This window comes from Phodopus roborovskii, unplaced genomic scaffold (assembly GCF_943737965.1).
Source record: "Phodopus roborovskii unplaced genomic scaffold, PHOROB, whole genome shotgun sequence".
Lineage (NCBI taxonomy): Eukaryota > Metazoa > Chordata > Mammalia > Rodentia > Cricetidae > Phodopus > Phodopus roborovskii.
The window spans coordinates 22478551-22496319 of NW_026126407.1; the positions used below are offsets into that span (position 1 = coordinate 22478551).

The following is a 17769-nucleotide window of genomic DNA, read 5'->3' on the forward strand; positions in this document are numbered from 1 at the left end:
AAGTCTATGAAGGCCTCAGAATTACCCCGCCTGGGTCTTTTTATCCACACCCACGCTCTAGTTCCCCCAAGAGATTTAGATTACTTCAGTGTGTACAATCAAGATGCTGTGCATGGGCACCCAGAAAGGGCTTCCACACTCTTCATGAGGGGCCAGAAGTGCTTACTAGAACATGAAGAGGGATCACCCACAGGAGTCACGTGCACCGCTCCTTACCTTACTGCCCTTGCGCTGTTTAGGAGCAGCTGCCCTCACTACTTTTGCTGGAACAGAAGGTTCTATGGGAACAACGAGAGAGAAAACAGCTGTTAAGAACCCGTATCACCACCATGCACCTGCAGGTTCCCAAAGGAGCCACTGCAGAGAGGGTAAGAGTATGTGCTGACAGTCTGCCCCCAGGAGTCCAACTCTGAGTGGGAAAGCCTAGAATCCAAGTCTGTATTTCTTAGGAGATGCCAACTGAAGCTTGAGAAGGAAGCCCATGCCCAAATCTTCACCGTAACTCAGGCCTCTAAAACTATGGCAAAATCTCTAAGGAGAAGGAAAAACAAAACAAACAAAATTAAATAAAAATGAGCCCTCTATAAATTTCTACATAAGCAGTGAAAGGGAAGCTAAAAACATGTAAGTGGACAAGTCTAGGGTCATACCAAGGCCTGCTATGTCCTCACTGACCTATAGTTGAGGCAAGAACCAGCTTCTCCATCCCTAAAGAAAAGGTATACTCCAATTTGACCCTATAGTTCTGTCTCTTTGGACAGCATCTCACAGTGTAGCCATTACTGCTTTAGAACTCTTCAGGAACATCAGGCTGTTGAACTCAGAGATCCCCCTCCTCTGCCTCTCAAGCATGCCACCATGCCCAGCCAGTTCCATCTTTTAAGCTTAACCCCAATAATAAAAGTTAGACATGAGCTATGCACAATTTCCGCTCCAACAGTACTGAAATCACCAAATTAAGTCTATCTACTTTCACAACAGTCATTAAAATGCAATGGTCTCCAATTGTGTGAAGATGGACACAATGAAACAGGCACAAAAAAAATGTTTTCTATGGAATAGATAAGAATGTGTACATTCACACACCTACAGGACAAACTATGGAAGGATGTGTGTTAGGAATAAAAGGTGTATCTATAAAGACAAAGATGGCTTTTAAAGAATGGGGTGGGGTGTGCATGTCTTTTCTAAAGGAAGTGGCTCTGGTTAGTTTGCTCCCGTATACATGCACATACTTTCCCAACACTGCTCTGAAAACCAAGAGTGTATGTCTGTCTCTCCCTCCTCTAGAGACACATAGGACTCAGCTCATCCACTTATCTCTTGTTTCCCTCCCCTGCCATGCCAGGTCAGGAACTGCCCCAGCCTCCAAGCATAAAAATCTGCCCAGCTAGCCTCACAAGAAGGTTCTTCATCAGACCATGTCTTTTAAATGAGCAGAAAGTGTTCTTGCCCAATGCATCCCTGGCTTCCGGCCATTACTGGAGCCACTGCCCCTAATGGTAGATACATGCCTTCTGATAGCTAAGGTTGTAGAGACCAGCCCACAGCACCCTCACCCTCCAGCACTGAGAAGCAGAAAACTAGAAAATCTCAGCTGTAAAAAAAAAAAAACTGTCCTGTGTCCCCAGAATGACACCATCTAGTAGTTCCTTGACTAGTCTAAATATCTTCACCTGTGCCAAGTGTGGTAGCATATGCCTTTAACGCTAGCACTTGGGAAACAGAGACAGAAGGAGCTCTTGGCATGTAAGGTCAGCCTAGTCTACACAGCAGTTCCAGGATAGCCAAGGATAGTAGAGTGACCCTGTTACAAAAAAAACAAACAAAAAGATTTTCACCTACTTTAGCCCAGGGCCCAGCTAGTCCCCACTTGAGCTATAACTGAAGTAATTTCTTCATGTGCTCAGCAGCATTGGCACACAAAGGAAAGCAGGCCCCAGGGCTATCGACAAAGTTTACTATCAGCAAGTACATGAGAACTGGGAGTGAGGTATATTAAAGATGTATTTGAAAAAAGAACAAAAATTTTTCTAGCCATTGGTCTTTTAAATTTCTTGGTCTGGGTAAATATACATCACCAGAAAATGTAAAACCAACTGTTTTTTTTTTTTTTTTTTTTTAATTTCCACAGTCATGTGGTGGAGCTGCTGTACCCTCAAATAAATTAATGAAATAAACCCCCTTTAAGCTATTTTTTCACTTAAAAAAAAAGAGGTGTGTGTGTGTTGTTATGTAGCCCAAAGCAGTCTCAAAGATTCCCCTGTCCCAGCCTGCCAAGTGCTGAAATTCCAGATGTGTGTCCCACTACCCAGTGCATGCATGCGCTCTCTCGCTCTCTCTCTCTCTCTCTCTCTCTCTCTCCCTCCCTCCCTCCCTCCCCCATTTTGTTTTTTGAGACAGGATTTCTCTGTTTAACAGCTCTGGCTGTCCTGCAACTAGCTATATAGACCATTCTGGCCTTGAACTCTTATAGAGATCTGCCTGCTTTTCTGCCTCCCAAATGCTGACACTGAAGGTATGCATCATCAATCATGGCTCCCCAGCTTACTTCTTCTAAAAACTCTCAAAACTGAATCATATGCTGGGATCACCCCTAGATTTCAGCAGATCATGATCATCGAAGTTCTGTCTCCAGTACAGAGAAAAAACCTGAAGAAGCCTATTCGTTCCTATCTGAGCATCCACCTGAGTTACTTAAGAAAGGGGAAAGCAGCATCACACTTTCCTGGGTGACACAGAACCAATCCTATGGAGTTTATTAGAAAGTTCCACCCCCCAGAGGACTTACTAAGAGGATCTATGATGTCCCATTTCTTCCCCTGGCACCTCAGTTTGACCTCCAGGACCCATTTTGGGGGGTGAGGGTGGCACTTTTGAGGCAAAATTTCTCTGTATAGCCCTGGACAAGACTGGCCTCAAACTCAAGAGCTTCACCTGCCTGTCTCCCGGAGGACTAGGATTAAGGGCATATAGAGCCACCTCCACCCAGTGAACCCATATGATTGAAAAGAACAGATTCCTGCAACTGACCTTCACATGTGTGCTATGCACACACAAACACAGAAAGGAAGGTGGTAGACAGACAGTCCAGTGATTAAGATCACCAGTTGATCTATCAAAGGACCTGGGTTCAATCCCCACCACTCACACGGAGGCTCAAAAAGTAAACTGTCTTGGGGGGGAGGGCGGTTAATAGCTCAATTAAAAATAATAATAATAATAAAAAAAAACTGTCTCTAACTCCAGTCCTAGGAGATCAGATGCCCTCTTTGGGTCTCCACAGGCAGTAAATGCACATATGCCCCCCCCCAAAAAAAGAGAGAGAGAGAACATTCAATAGAAAGTACATAAAAACATGGCGCATGCCTTTGAGTCTGGATCTCCTCTGTGAGAAGTGGGATAATATGTATGTCAGAGGAACATGTAAGTGAACAAAACACAGAATGCCTACCACATAGTAAAGCATTCAACAAATGTGTTACAATTTGAACCCTCAGCAATGACAAAGGCCACCAAGCCATCTCTCAAAAAAAAAAAAAAAACACCATTCCAGGAGATTTCTAGAAAAGTCTGCTTCAATTCCCACCCCAAATTATAAATCAGACTCCCCCAGCCTGTCTCCTAGGCAGATTCCTGGGGAGTAGGCACCCATATCCTCACACTACCCCATAGACAAGAAAGACCTAGGCTTCAAGGTGTTTCCCTAGGAAAGAAAACTTTTAGAGTTGTACAGCTGAAATAGGAAAAGAGGAGGAAATGTACTACTGAACCTAGCCCCTTATCCCACACAGCTTTGGCATAAAGCTCTGATTTGCTGGAGGAAGAAAGGCCTACCGCCCCTTCAGCTGAATTTCTGGAATTCAGCTTTTCACTCAGGAAGAGGAAGAAAGTCCAGGTGTCAGGGAATCCCTCCAGCCCAGCAAAAGGACTAAAATCAGAAATACCTGGTATGAAGCTACCAAGTATTTTCTGTACTGTCCAGTTACAGAAAGACCAAAGGCTGATAACATTTTGCAACAAAGTCTACCCTCACAGAGGCTGTACACCTCCTGAGTTGAACTGAGGATTTGGTTCAACCACACTGAAAGTAATTAAGTTTTTTGTTGTTGTTGTTGTTTGTTGTTTGTTTGTTTAGAAGGTATGTAGTCATACTGAAACCATGGGCCAGTATGGATGAAGGGATAAGATGGGAGAGTGGGACCAGAATGGGAGGTCCTAGATTTCCTGGTGTTGGTTATTATATCCTACAGACCACTGTCTAAAAGCTGTTTTATCTTGACTGCTGGGCTTAGCTGTCTGAGATTCACAAACCAGCCAACTCTCCCACCAGGCTAAAGTCAATGCCCTTTTCGGAGACCCCCAGAACCTGGGTAAAGTCAAGACCCTCTACTAGGTGCTCTCAGGACACAGTGCATGCATGTTAATACCCAGTTACCTTCTGGCCTCTCCAAACAACAGGTTTCCTGATGAGTACAGGGACCAGGCTACACTTACAGCAGCAAGCACAGAGCCTAGCTCAGGACCTGACCCCAGCAGACTTGTGAGGTCTTTAGTCTGAGCCTTCTGGGAGAAAAGAGAAACAGCAGACTAGACATTAGCCAAGGCCAGGCAGCAATTCTATCAGATGCAGGGTTGTCAGAGCACTACGTGCCATCCCAGCAACAGCAGTTTCTTCAGCTGGACTAAATAAAAGCTGATAGGGCTCTGTAGTATGAGAAAAGTAAAAAAAAAAAAAAAAAAAAAATAAAAAAAAAAAAAAAACACTCATCCCAAGCAAGGTGCTAATAATCATAGCTACAGTTAAACATGACATGGATCTCACAATCTTTAAGATAAAGTTGAACTCATTCCTTTCATTGGTCCCATAAACAAGAAAATCAAGATATATGCTTAAAAGTGTCTGCCAAAACCAGAGTCAGCAAGCCACAGAACAAGACCTGGAGTGTGTATTCTGGTATCAAAGGTAAAGGTGAGAAATAAGCTAGGAGTCACAGAGTAGGTCAATCTGCAAGGCCTTGAGTGCCAGTGACATGATCATCTATCTATCTGCAAGCCTCTACCCCAGGTCCTCCAGACTTTCCCCCAGGAAGGTTCCTCAAATAAGTCTCAGACTAGAGCACAGAGCCTCACCCCAGCCCAGAGCCCTAACTATGGAAAGCAATGAAGTCACAGGGAGGGAGGTGACTGGCTTGTACCTCTCCCTACCAGGCCAGCCTAGGTAGAGTAAGAATTAGGACCTAGAGATGGACAAATCTGTCTTTGTCTCATTCCTACAAACCCCGGCAACTCCCCAACAGGAGGGTTACAAGGTAAAAAGAATGTCCAGGTAGCCTCCATAACTCTCTGTGACCTGGACTGCCTCTTACCCAGTCCCCAGGTCTACAGATAGAAGGGGCTATGGGGAGTAGGAAGAGGCGGGCTTCAGAAGATCAGACCATCTTGAAGTCCTGCAGAAACAAAGCTGTAGGCCAACATCCACCTTGTAATCTTGTGGTATAGAGTATGAATTTATGGGGGGGGGTAGTGGTCACATGATGCTTGCTACCCTGGCCAAGCCCAATGGACTATCTGCCCAGACAGGGACTTTACAACTCAATAGTGCCTGTGGTCACTCCCACAGCTGGTACCAGTGCTGAAGCCCTACCTGAAAGTGGAGTGAAAATAAGTCTGAAACCCCAGCTCCCTAACTGACTTTTTCTAAAAGGCTTACTGGACTCTTGTTAGAATAGCAACTAGCACCTCAGAAGAGCAACTACCACCTTCAGCTGCATACTGATTTATGCAAAGACTAAGTAGGTATCTTCTAATGAGATACCACTGATTCTCTTCCAAGGGATGCCACCTTTCTAGTGCCGAGCAAAGGGAAGAGACTTCCTTTCCACACATGGTATGTTGAAGCAAAATGGCTGATCCTTCACCATAGTAAAGCTTCAGTGTAAAAGCCTCCTTAAGAGCCCCCTCCTCCACCACTACCCACAGGAAATTGCTATTTAGTAAGCAATTCTAGATCAGGTTCTAACCCTATGATGTTGGTTGGAGATTCCAAGGACACAATGACCCCTGAAGTGCAGGCATCTGTTAACTTTCCTCACTCAGGAGGGATGAATCATTATTGTCATCAGCTCAACAAGTCCTACGAGTGCCAAACTTCATTTGTGCACAGCTAGCTCATGTTTCACAACCACTCAAGAATTAGGTATCTTTATGACAGTTAACTTACAAGGAAACCAAGGCTCAGAAACTCACTCAACTAGCAGGTAGCAGAGGTAGGACTGAAACCCAGGTAGTAACTACCCAGTACATTTTGCCTCACAAGCTGGCCATGTGTCTTACAGAGAACTAATGGGAGTTCCACAAGTACAGGTTCCCAGCATCCAGGACTTTGTGTCAAATACTCACCAATATTGACCAAATATGTGCTTACCTCTGAATTCTCGGGGTAAGGGGCCCTCCAAACTACAACCAAGCAACAAGGCCACACAGCTGGATTCTCACACCAATATAAGCATCCAAGGTCAGCTGTGGGAAAGTGTGAAATAGGCAAAACAGCACAACAAATTCCCAATCCATAGTCTTTGGGTGTGAGGACCCCAGGCAGTACTATATAACCTACCACCAGTCCTGTGGCTGAGATGCTCCCTTTGCCCTGAACATATGCTTAATGCTCCAAGAGAGGTTTAGTTCCCAAGCAAGCAAACAGCAAAACTACACAGGCTGATACCTGTGCTATGCCGCTGTTTATTCAAGGAAGGATTTTTGAGATAGGGTTTCAAGAAGCCAAGGCTGGGTGGGGGCTGGGGAGATGGCTCAGAGGTTATAAACACTGGTTGCTCTTCCAGAGGTCCTGAGTTCAATTCCCAGCAACCACATGGTGGCTCACAACCATCTATGATGAGATCTAGTGCCCTCTTCTGGCATTCAGGTGTACATTCAGGCAGACCACTGTATATATATAATAAACAAAAAAGAAGCCCAGGCTGGCCTGAACTCCTGATTCTTCAGTCTCCATCTCTCAACTACTAGAATTTCACGTGAGTGCCAAGTCTCATCCAGTTTCAGACACAAGAGTGCTCTGATGAGAAAGCTGGGATCCACTGTTATTGTCCCCAGGTGATGCTTCCCTAACACAGACCATTTCTGTCTGGTGATGAGCAACTGCCTAAAGTACTACAAACTCTTTTTTATTCATCTTTGAAACTAGGTCTAAGAAATTCAGGTGGGCTAGAGAGATGATTCATCAGTTAAAAGCATTGGCTTCAGCTGAGCTTGGAAGGCCGAGGCAGAAGGATCTCTGAGTTCAAGGCCAGCCTGGTGTACAGAACAAGTTACAGGACATCAAGGGCTACATAGGGAAACCTTGTCTCAAAAAACAAACAAACAAACAACCCAAAAGGCACACACGTGGGTAAAACTATCATATATATAAAGTAATAAAAAAAAAGGGGGGGAAGCCCCGGCTGCTGTCAAATCTCCCTGTCTCACCCTCCAAAGACCACACATACCCCTTTACTATTCTATCAAGTCACCTCTACTGCTCTAAATCAAGACTCTCAAGCAGTTGACTGTTGAGAGACGCTTCTAGCTTTCCAAGAAATTACTTTCTACTGCCCAGATTATGGGAATGGATATGCTGACACCCAACCCAACCAGAACAGAATAGGAACTGAAAATAATCATTGCATACTGGGAGTCTGCAGCTTGGGAGCAACCTTAGGGTCACATTAGCAGTGAGTTGCTGTTGAAGTGGTCTTGGGATATGAAATTGCAGCTTCCCAAGTAGAGCTCTTCCCAAACTGGAAAAGCCAATACTCTTCCCAGCTAAAAAGCTGTGCGCACCCATTCCCACTCGTCAGGGGAGCAGCTTTCCCTGCAGTACCACTGACAAAGCATCTACTATCTATTTGCTTCCTCACACGCACCAGAATTCTAACCAAAAAGGAGGAGTGCTTGAACACCATGACATCTTTTTTTCTTCAGCATGGAGCAATAGACTAGGATAGGCCCCTCAATGATGAACTTGAAGTCACTACAGAATAGAACAGATCAAGAGGGCACACATCTCTGTGGCAGCAGTCCTGGCTCCTAAATCCAGATTTTGCTCAAAGATGCCATATCTTTCCCCAGATGTGGAGGGAATTTCTTGGAGTGGCCAGGTCATCCAAGCAGGAAAGGCAAGAAGATCACAAGCCTGAGGAGAACCCTAGGTACCACAGCAAGTTTGGGGCTAGTTTCAGCTACACAGTGAAACTCTATGTCTCAAAAAATATAATAGTAGAGGGGATATGACCCCCACATCAAACTAATCCCACCAATAATGTACCTACCCAGCCACTGGGTTAAAGGCATGCACTGTGGAACCTATCTTTCAATGTGCTAACCAACTGTCAACAGAACACACAAGTTCTGGGCAGATGGATCAAAACTAACCAATAGATCTCATATAGCCCACAACATAAGGTTTAAGGTTTAACTGGGCAACATATCATTAACAACTAAAACAATGGCATAAAATATGACAGGCAGGCTTCTTGTTGAGACTGTATGATATTCCCTCACAGCACTGTTAACATGAAATGAGTTCAGGGGAGTATAGCAACCATTTTTCTTTTGTTAGGCATTTCCAAATCTTTCGGGACCCAAAAGGATGGAAAACAGGGAAAGTGTGGCTGGCAGACCAGTGCACTGAACTGAAGACATCCAGTTACATCTGAATTTAAGACAGGCAATGTGAATTGTTACATTAGGTCCTATGCAATACTCAAGATACACTTAAAAATGCTCATAAAATTCAGTTCTTATATTCTTAGCTATTAAACCTGGCTACCATGAGAGGGAAGGATGGCTCACTACCTCCTGTCCAAGCTTCAAAGTGGTTGGAGTGTACTACAGCCCCTACTCTGGACACTTGGAAAGAACACCCCCACTGCAGGGATGGGTAGGTAGTGGCCTCCTACAGTCCCTTCCAGGCTTCCTTTACTATCACTTTTCCTTTATATAAAGATTATCTCAAAAGCAGCCAGCTACCCATGGGGACAAGCTTCCTTTGAAACTTGGAGCTATAAAGCCCCAGTTTCAAATATGTAAGAATTACTCTCTACAACTTTCTGCTCAGAATGGTGGGAAGAACCACCTGCTAGGTCTTGGCATGGTGGTACACCTTTAATCTCAGCACTTGGGAGACAGAGGCAGTCAGAGCTACATAGTAAGATCCTGTCCCCAAAAAACTAAACAGAGAAGAAATAAACAAAAAACTATGCTAAGTATTATAATGCTGTCCCCCACAATGACCAAGCAGCAGCAGAGTAGGCGATCCTAAGCTGGTTTTGGGATAGGCAGTGGTGGCGCACGCCTTTTATTCTAGCACTCAGGAGGCTAAAAAGCAGGCAGATCTGTGAGTTCAAGGCCAAACTAGTCTAAAAGCGAGTTCTAGGATAGACTCCAAAGCTAGAGAAACCCTGTTTTGGGAAGAGGGGGAAAAAAAAAACCATTTGGACATATCTTGACACTTTTAATTTAATCCAAGGAAATTTAAACTGTTATTTTGGTAGAGGTTATCCAGAAGCACATTTGACATTTTAAAATCAGGGCTTCTTAAGCCACGGGTCGGTAAAGCTAGACTCTTAGTATTCCTTTTTATTTCACATTACATTCTGCTGTGTGAATTAAGAGCTTCTTTCAAGAAATGGTAATAATACTAATACAGTGGTGATGTCTTTAGTTCCAGCAGCAGAGGCAGATGGGTATCTCTGAGTTTGAGGCCAGCATGGTCTACAGAGTGAGTTCCAGAACAGCTAAAGAAGAAAAACAAAAACAAAACAAACCAGAGAAGAGGGGGGGGGGGAGGCGCAAAAAAAATGGTGGAGCGGTTACAGAAACAGGCCCCAAGTCCTCCCTATTTTTCTTTAACTCTTACCTAGATTCCAGAGCAGAAAAGAGCAGGAAAAACCCTCGCCTCACAGCTATAGAAATATGACCAGAGATACACAGTACCTCCAGTTTTAACAAATTCCCTGCCACAGAGAAGGAAGGAGTCTGCCCTCCAAAACCCTGCTAAGGGTTCACACTTGATTAGGAGAAGAGTCAGAAAGTTTTAATGACATGAGCAGAGAACCAGGAAAAAGGAGCTTACCAACCTGTCTGCACTTCAAGTCTCAGGAATAAAGACAGACAAGGTCACCGGGCTGAGGTGGCACGTGCCTTTAATCAGAGTACTCGGGAGTCAGAGGCAGGTGGATCTCTTTGAGTCAGACATGGTTTAGCTTCACATCAACCTCCCAACTGTGGCTGTGCCAGAACAAAAACTAAAAGTTACTGTCCACCTGTGTCATCCTTACAGCCACTGCTTCTACCTTTTCTTCCCCCCCCCCCCAAGTAATGTCCATGTCTAAGTCCCTTAAAATAATGGTGACTGCTGCTTACTACTAAGCACTTACTGGGGGGAGGGGGAGAAATCAAGCCTCCTGATGTGAATCTTTATGCATTACACCTTTACAATCCACACAGCAAGACCCTATTTTAGAAGATTCAAAGCTAAAGTCTCAAAAGAATTTAGTTTAAGCCAAAGAGGACAGAGTAGAAAAATATGTGACTCCCAAAGATCTGAAAACATAGGCAACACAGGAAAAAAATGCTAGAGTTCTTTGTTTTTAATGTCCTCAAAGAACTCCAAGCTCAAATCTGCAAATGTTTTGTTTGTAGACAGGGTCTCTCAATGCAGCTCTGGATATTCTGGAGTTCACTATGTAGACAAGGCTAACCTTGAACTCTCAGATCCTTATGCCTTTGCATAAGGACTGAATGGTGGGACTAAAGTGTGTACCACCACACAAGTCTTACAGGAAATGAGGTTTCTCACCAGAAAATCAGCTCTCTGAAATTAGCTCATCTATGTTATATGCATTGGGGGAAAGCATGGCTGGGGGGGGGGGCGCTAAGGGGTTGTCAAGAGTCAAAGCAATTGTTATCACAAAATCAATGTCCCATGACTTACTAATCATCAAGGTCTTGGGGTTCAAGCAAAAACCAAAGCCCCAGAGAATTTTGCTTCCAGAAACAGAATTGAGACAGATGGGTGCAGGAAGCTAAAAAGCCCACAGATCACAATGTCAAAGAGGCAGAAAAGGGGAAACAGGTGAAAAGTAAAGCCAGGATATGCATTTAGGCCCTGCTCTGAGGCCCAGGAGAAAACTGAATGGGGCATAAGTTACCTTTCCTTACCCTTGATAACCAGGGCTAAGTAAGTGCTTCCTCATTCATCACTACTGTCTCACTAGAATAAGCTGCAGTTTTCCCATTCCATAAACAAGTCATGACTTTCCTGACTTGTCTCAATAGACAACTGGATCATAGACATGGCTCAGTGATAAATAAAGCTCTCCCCCAGTATTCCAAAGGCTCTGGGTTCAGTTGCCAGCAATCTGATTTTGAGATCTTAGGCCTGGGATCCTGCCACTGGGAAGCAATGGCAAACAGCCAATCCCCATTCCTAGTGCTCAGCATATGAGACTTTAATCTTTAGCCTGCCTGGGACTGGCTCATGCTACTGCCTGGTGATGCTCTATAGAATCTCAGACAGCAAGAGGTTCAGGAAAAGTCTGGAGTCTATGCCTGTTATAGGCAGAAGAAGAGCAGCCACCAATCTGAGTGCTTGCAACTCCAGTCAGCAATGGATGAACAGTGTGTGCATATGATGTGTTGGGTGCTGGAGGACAGGCCACAAACAGGATCTGCTGTGTGAGCTGACAAGGTTCTATGGGATCAGTGCTGTCTCCATTCAGGGATCATTCTGCCCTAAAACAAGTGAGAACTCTAAGACTGGGCTATCCCGAAGAAATGAAGGAAAGCCAGAAAGAACAAATGCAGAAATACAAGCCAAGTACAACAAGGGAGACCCGGATGGTGGTCTGATAGCTGTTTGGTACTATATGTCCTAGCTTACCTGTTCAGCTACCAGCAGGACAGTGTAGCTGATAGGTGACTGCCACCTTGAGCATCATCTAGCCTCAGGACAAAAGAGCTCCAAGGAATGCAAGGTAAGCCACCTCTTGATTCCTGGAGATCGATCCCAGCTTTCAAACTTGGCTCATGGTGGCATGCATGATGGTGATAATCAAGAATGGACTTGAGTTAAGTGTGAAGATGTCTGACTTTCCTAGTTGGCAGGTCCTCAGTCACCAGCAATCATAACCCTTCCTACCTGAGGGCTGATCCAAAGTTGCCTCAGAAAGGCCCTTTAGAGTGTTCATGTGAGGTAGCAGCAAAATGAAGAGAAGAATAAGCTGAAATACAGTCCATTGGAAATTGGACAGGGTAGTAAAACAGGATGGAGCAGAGATGGTCTAACTTATGAGCACTGTAGTCCAAAGGCCCCCTGGGACCCAGAATTCACAGGCTGTCCCAGCAAAACTTCAACAGCATCTACACAGCGCACTGCCACTCATGTTATCCAAGCACACACATCAGTCACAAGGGCAAACTAACTGCCTCTGTCAAAGGGGTAGCTATCTGGCAGCAAACAAACAGTACCACGGGAGGCAGCCCCCCACCCCCAACGTTTCATTTTGGGAACAAGAAGACAAAGCAACAAGGAAACTGGTTGCCCTTCCACATACAGGCTGGGCAGAAGCACACAGGCAGAAGCACCCTAAGGAGTCTCTCTCTCATATACCCACTCTAGCCATGCTGGTCAGCATCTACCAATGGTGTCCAGGGGATTTGGAGGCACTTCCTGGACAAGCCCAGATGAGGGTCTTTGCTTGCCCTCCACTGATTTCTTCTACAGCTACTTCCAAAACCAAATGGTAGGGAACTGAGAAGGCAGCAGGTGTAGAGGGAGGAATCCTGGTCCTGCATGACAGCAAAGATAAGAAGTATGCCTATGCTGCCAGGCTTCTCTTAGCCAGGCCAGGGACAAGTGCTCATGTGAGTTCTGAGCATAACTGTGACCTGTGCACAGAGCTCAGGGAAAGTGAGGGCCTCTCTCTACAGCTATCTAGCACTGACTAGAGTTCCTGTCTTCCTTCTCCCAAGCCTGCTGGGAGCTAGAGAACTTCCCTCATCTGTGCTAAGCAAGCACTCTACCAACTGAGTAACATTTCCAGCCGACTGTATTGTATTTCTAGCAGGTAGTACTGCTTTAGAGAAAGATGTAATCCTATTAGTGCTCACTAGTACTCATGGTGGTCAGTGGAACACAATGCCAAGGTTTTCCTTTGCTAAAAATCTATTTGGATATTTTTGATAATGAATTGTTACTACCTGAGTAATTTAAAAAGATTTTCCACTTCAAAAAGCTAAAAGGCCCAGCACATAATAGTTGGTGGCCCAGATGACCTCACAAAGCCTGGAGAACCAGCCCACCCTTCCTACTCTTAAGGCCAGACCTGAAAAACCCCAAGGTCAGTAGCTCTCTTTCCAAAAGATCTGTATGGCCCTAACATTGGAGGGGGGGTGGGGGGAAGAAGAAGGGTCAAGGCTCCCTGGCAGGATTCAAAGTTCCCAAGACTTGGCTCATACCCATTAGTCTTATGCCCAGAGAGCCCAGCCTGCCAGAGGGGCAATGGGGTCTCTGGGGTTACACTTCTTCCAGAAACAGCTTAAGTTTTATAGATATATGCATGTGTACGTGCATATATAGAGACATATACACTCTCTTAGTGAGGGAGAATGCAGGCTAGGCAACAAGTTACTGACTTTGAAGTAAATGTGTTATAGGCAAATCTCAGATACTGTTGCCTTAAGTAAATTTCTGAACCAATAGGCACTCCATTTTCTTTTAAAGATTTATTTATTCTTATTTTCTATGTGCGCTGGTATTTTGTTTACGTGTATGCCTGTATGAAGGTGTTAGGTCCCCTGGAACTGGAGTTACAGACAACTGTGAACTGCCATGTTTGTGTTGGGAAATTGAAACCGGGTCCTTTGGAAAATCAGCCAGTGCTCTTAACCACTGAGCCATCTCTCCAGTTTTCTTATACAATAAGGATCATGTCCAGAACTAGGCCCCACATGACTGTGGTAAAAATGGAGATAATGAATGGGATGGAAGTTCAGGACTCTGATAAGCAATGTTAAGGATACCCCAGCACTTTAACCAGATTACTACAGCAATCTCTCCACCCATACAGCTACAGTGCTGCACAACACCACTGTGAGAAAAGATGAGAAAAAAAGGCCACAAAGTCAGAACTGCCTGGTCTGGACTTACTGGTGAAAAGTCTTACCCAGCTGGTCTAAACCCACAACAAGATATAGCATGGTGGCATTTGGAGACAGAGTTCCAAGCTACTCTGGCCTAATTAATGAGTTCCATGACAGCTAGGCCTGCACTGTGGCACTAACAACAACCCACAGCGGTTTCTGACACAGCAGTCTCTGCCCTGAGAGGAACAGAAAACTATTAAGACCCAGGGTCATTAGGGCTGGAGAGATGGCTCAGCAGTTAAGAATCTGCACTGCTCTTCAAGAGGACCTGATTTTGAGACATACATTAAATTCCCAGCATTCACATCAGGTGGCTCACAAATGCCTGTAACACCATTTCCAGATAGTGACACTTCTGGCCTCTACAGGAGCACACACAATTAAAAAAGACCCAGGTCATGACCACTCTGTAACTCACCCAGGACTTTTCTGATTCTTTGCCCTATTGTTGCTGGTGCCCTATGAAGACACCAACTCAAGAGATCTAGACAAAAGAACCCAATGCCCCTTTTTTCTGATGGACATGGTATGATTAGTTCAGCTCCTGAGCACTTGAGCTGTTCAGAGGAAGTAAACAGGGAAAGTGAGCTGGAATGGAAGGAAGGTTGGACAAGATAGATGTCTCAGCAGCTAAGAGCACAGGACCCAGGGTTCAATTCCCAGCATCCACATACCTGTCCATAACTCCCTCTCCAGGGCTTCTGACATTCTCACACAGACATATATGCAGGCAAGACACCAATGAACATGAAATAAAAATAAATTAGATAGCCAGGCAGTGGTGACACATGCCTTTAATCCCATCATTCAGGAGGCAGAGGCCAGTGGATCTTTCTATGAGTTTGAGGCCAACCTGGACAGGCTCCAAAGTCACACTGAGAAACACTGTTGAGAAAAACATGGTGATGGTGGGGAGTTGTGGGTGTGTGTGTGTTGGGGCGTGGGTGGGTGTGCCTGAGTGTAGTACCCCCAGACTCCAGGAGAGCGTTAGGTCCCCTGGAGGTAGACTTTATACAGGTGGTCAGGAGCTGTCCCACATGGGTTCTGGCAACATAACTGGAGTACTCAGAAAGAACAGCAAGTGCTATTAACTAGTTGAGCCCTGTCCTCAGCCCACACATTTCCTAGGAAAGCAGACTTGCAGGTATAAACAAAAACCTTGCCTACATTCTGCTCTGACAGAAGGCAAAAGAAAAAAATTTTTTTAATCTCACTTGAATACCATGATTCAAGTCCTGTTTTAGACCAAACAAAACAACCTCCTGGACTGCTCAAAATCCCTAAAAAAAACAACACAACTAAAAACAACTTTTAATCCTTACCATCTTGTAATTTTGGCTCAATTATTTACCAGATCATATATGCTACTAAGTATCAAAATGTATCTGGGGGAACAGGGATTGTTCAGCAAGTGACTCTGGTGTTATTTCCTTCACATTCACTGCTCACTCACATTGGGTTTCCTGCAGGCTTTTCTGCTTCCATCTTGCTCCTGACCCCATTCTCTACAAACCTGAGGAATCCTTAAACATTTTTGTTGTTTTTCAAAACAGGGTTTCAGTGTGTAGCCCTGGCTGTCCTGGAACTTGCTCTGTAAACCAGTCTGGCCTCTAATTCACAGATCCAACTGCCTCTGCCTCACAAACATTGGTGCCTTGAAGCTTAACCTGAAAAATCTTAAAAGCATATACTTGTCATCTCTTCCTTCCACAACAGAAATGCAGAGTCCTCTAAATGTACCTGAGCTCTCTTCATCTACACAGGCCATCTCTGTCCTTAGAGGATACTAAGTGCCTTGAGGTTCTCTGGCTAGAAAGATCACCTCTGATTATACCTTAACAATGCCTGCCCCTATTCACTGGCCAATACTCTATGAAATTGCCTCCAGAGTAGCTGGGATAACAGGACTGCACACACGCCCTGAAGATGGCTGTTTCTTTAAGCTTCTATTTTGGGAGGTGATTTGTTAGGCAGGAACAGATAATTGGTAGCTAGTTCACTGCTTCCCTGTGGGAATGTAAACAATAAGGCCAGGCTGCTGCTCTCTCTACTGCCCAGCAGAATTCCCAGGGCCTGTTAGTAGGCTGTTCAAACCAATGGCTAACTTTGTGACTTTTCAAGCTGGTGAGGGCCAAGCAGCTTCTGTCACACAAAGGTCAGGTTCATGCCATGGGATCTGCTTGGATAAACCTGAGCACTGTACTAGTCTGCCTGTGTTCTGCTAAGCTGGCTGACACTTGGACCCCAGATCCTACCAGGCCTAAGTTCTACATGTTCAGACCAGAAGAGGACACCTCAGTAATGACCTAACCACAAATATAATGTAGAACTCTCCCATTCCTTCCACGGAGTACCTATCACTGTCTGCATGCTGCTGAGTATTTTACCACCTATGGCACATCCCAACATGAGCCAGAAGCCTAGGTAGAGTACAATATTCTATACCCGGAGTCCACTACCTTAGCCTAGGGAGGAAAGCTGGTCCACCCTGAGTAGGAGAGTCTCTGAATAAGATCTCAAGAGTCTCTGAATGAGATCACAACAATTGGGGTCCTAACTTTTGACTTAATTGATATAGTGAAATTAATTCTAATGAAAAGAGCCTTGACAGACTTCTTGTGTCTCTACAGCTCCCAGTCACAAGAAGCAGGAAAATTCAGTAAAGTTGCCCAAGTATCTCAGTGAGATGCATAGCTGAAGCTAGCAGCTGATCTTCCAATGTGCCTGATTCCCTACCCTCCCCCACTTCAGGGAACATAGGACAGTACTGTCTGGGGTAAGTCTCTGTCCAGAGACAAATGTTCCAAGGAGGCTTGGCTCCCTTCCCCAAATAGAAGATGACACCACACTTACCTGGGATTGTTCTTTCCCTTTTCCATGTGGCAGCTAACACCTGCTTAATCATTCTCATAACTACAAGATGACTGGGATAGAAGGGGCCTTAAGCGACTGGAACCAATGATGCTATTTATACCCACTCTATAGGAGGAGGCAAAGGAAAGGCTAGCTGGGGCCTAACAAGTTTCCTTAGCAAGTTTATCCTTAGTTGTGCTCCATCCAGGGCTTCAGGCCACAGTGCTCTTGGTATCACAGCCTCACCACATTCCCTCTCCCTGAAGAGAAGATTAAGTAGCTCTCTCTGGGGAGCCTTGCAGTACCATCCAACAACCCCTCAACTGTTCTACAAGGGAATTCCTTATATCTTGAGCAAAACACTGTCCCTTCTCTTTTGATGATGAAAACACATGATCTGGGCCCACAGGTGGTCTTTATGCTGGAAGAAAGCCCAATGAAGGATGAAAACTCAAGGGCCTGCATGTAAATAACTACTAGCCAATAGTCCAGAGGGTGCAGTGCTTTGGCTACCAGTTGTCAGTGATGGCCCACTTTGATTCCAGATCATGTCCCTCACCCCAGTATTCGTATACAATTCAACAAAGCTTTATGCATTGCCTTTTTAATTTTTTTTTCCTTTAAAGCAAAGCTGGAAATCTCTACGATTCTAGATAATTTCTTTCTTTTTTGGAGGTTTGTCTTTTGAAACAGGGTCAGTCTCTTCACATA

The 17769-nt window shown here is 44.8% G+C and overlaps 1 protein-coding gene across 2 annotated transcripts in view; it reads right to left on the reverse strand.

Moving 5' to 3' along the window:
- Positions 1–17769, reverse strand: part of Larp1 (La ribonucleoprotein 1, translational regulator) — a 47670-nt gene that overhangs the window by 19686 nt on the left and 10215 nt on the right. For both annotated transcript variants that reach the window (XM_051180621.1, XM_051180622.1), the window contains exon 2: positions 217–278. In XM_051180621.1, coding sequence (XP_051036578.1) covers positions 217–278 — 62 coding nt within the window. The remainder of the gene's footprint in view (positions 1–216; positions 279–17769) is intronic.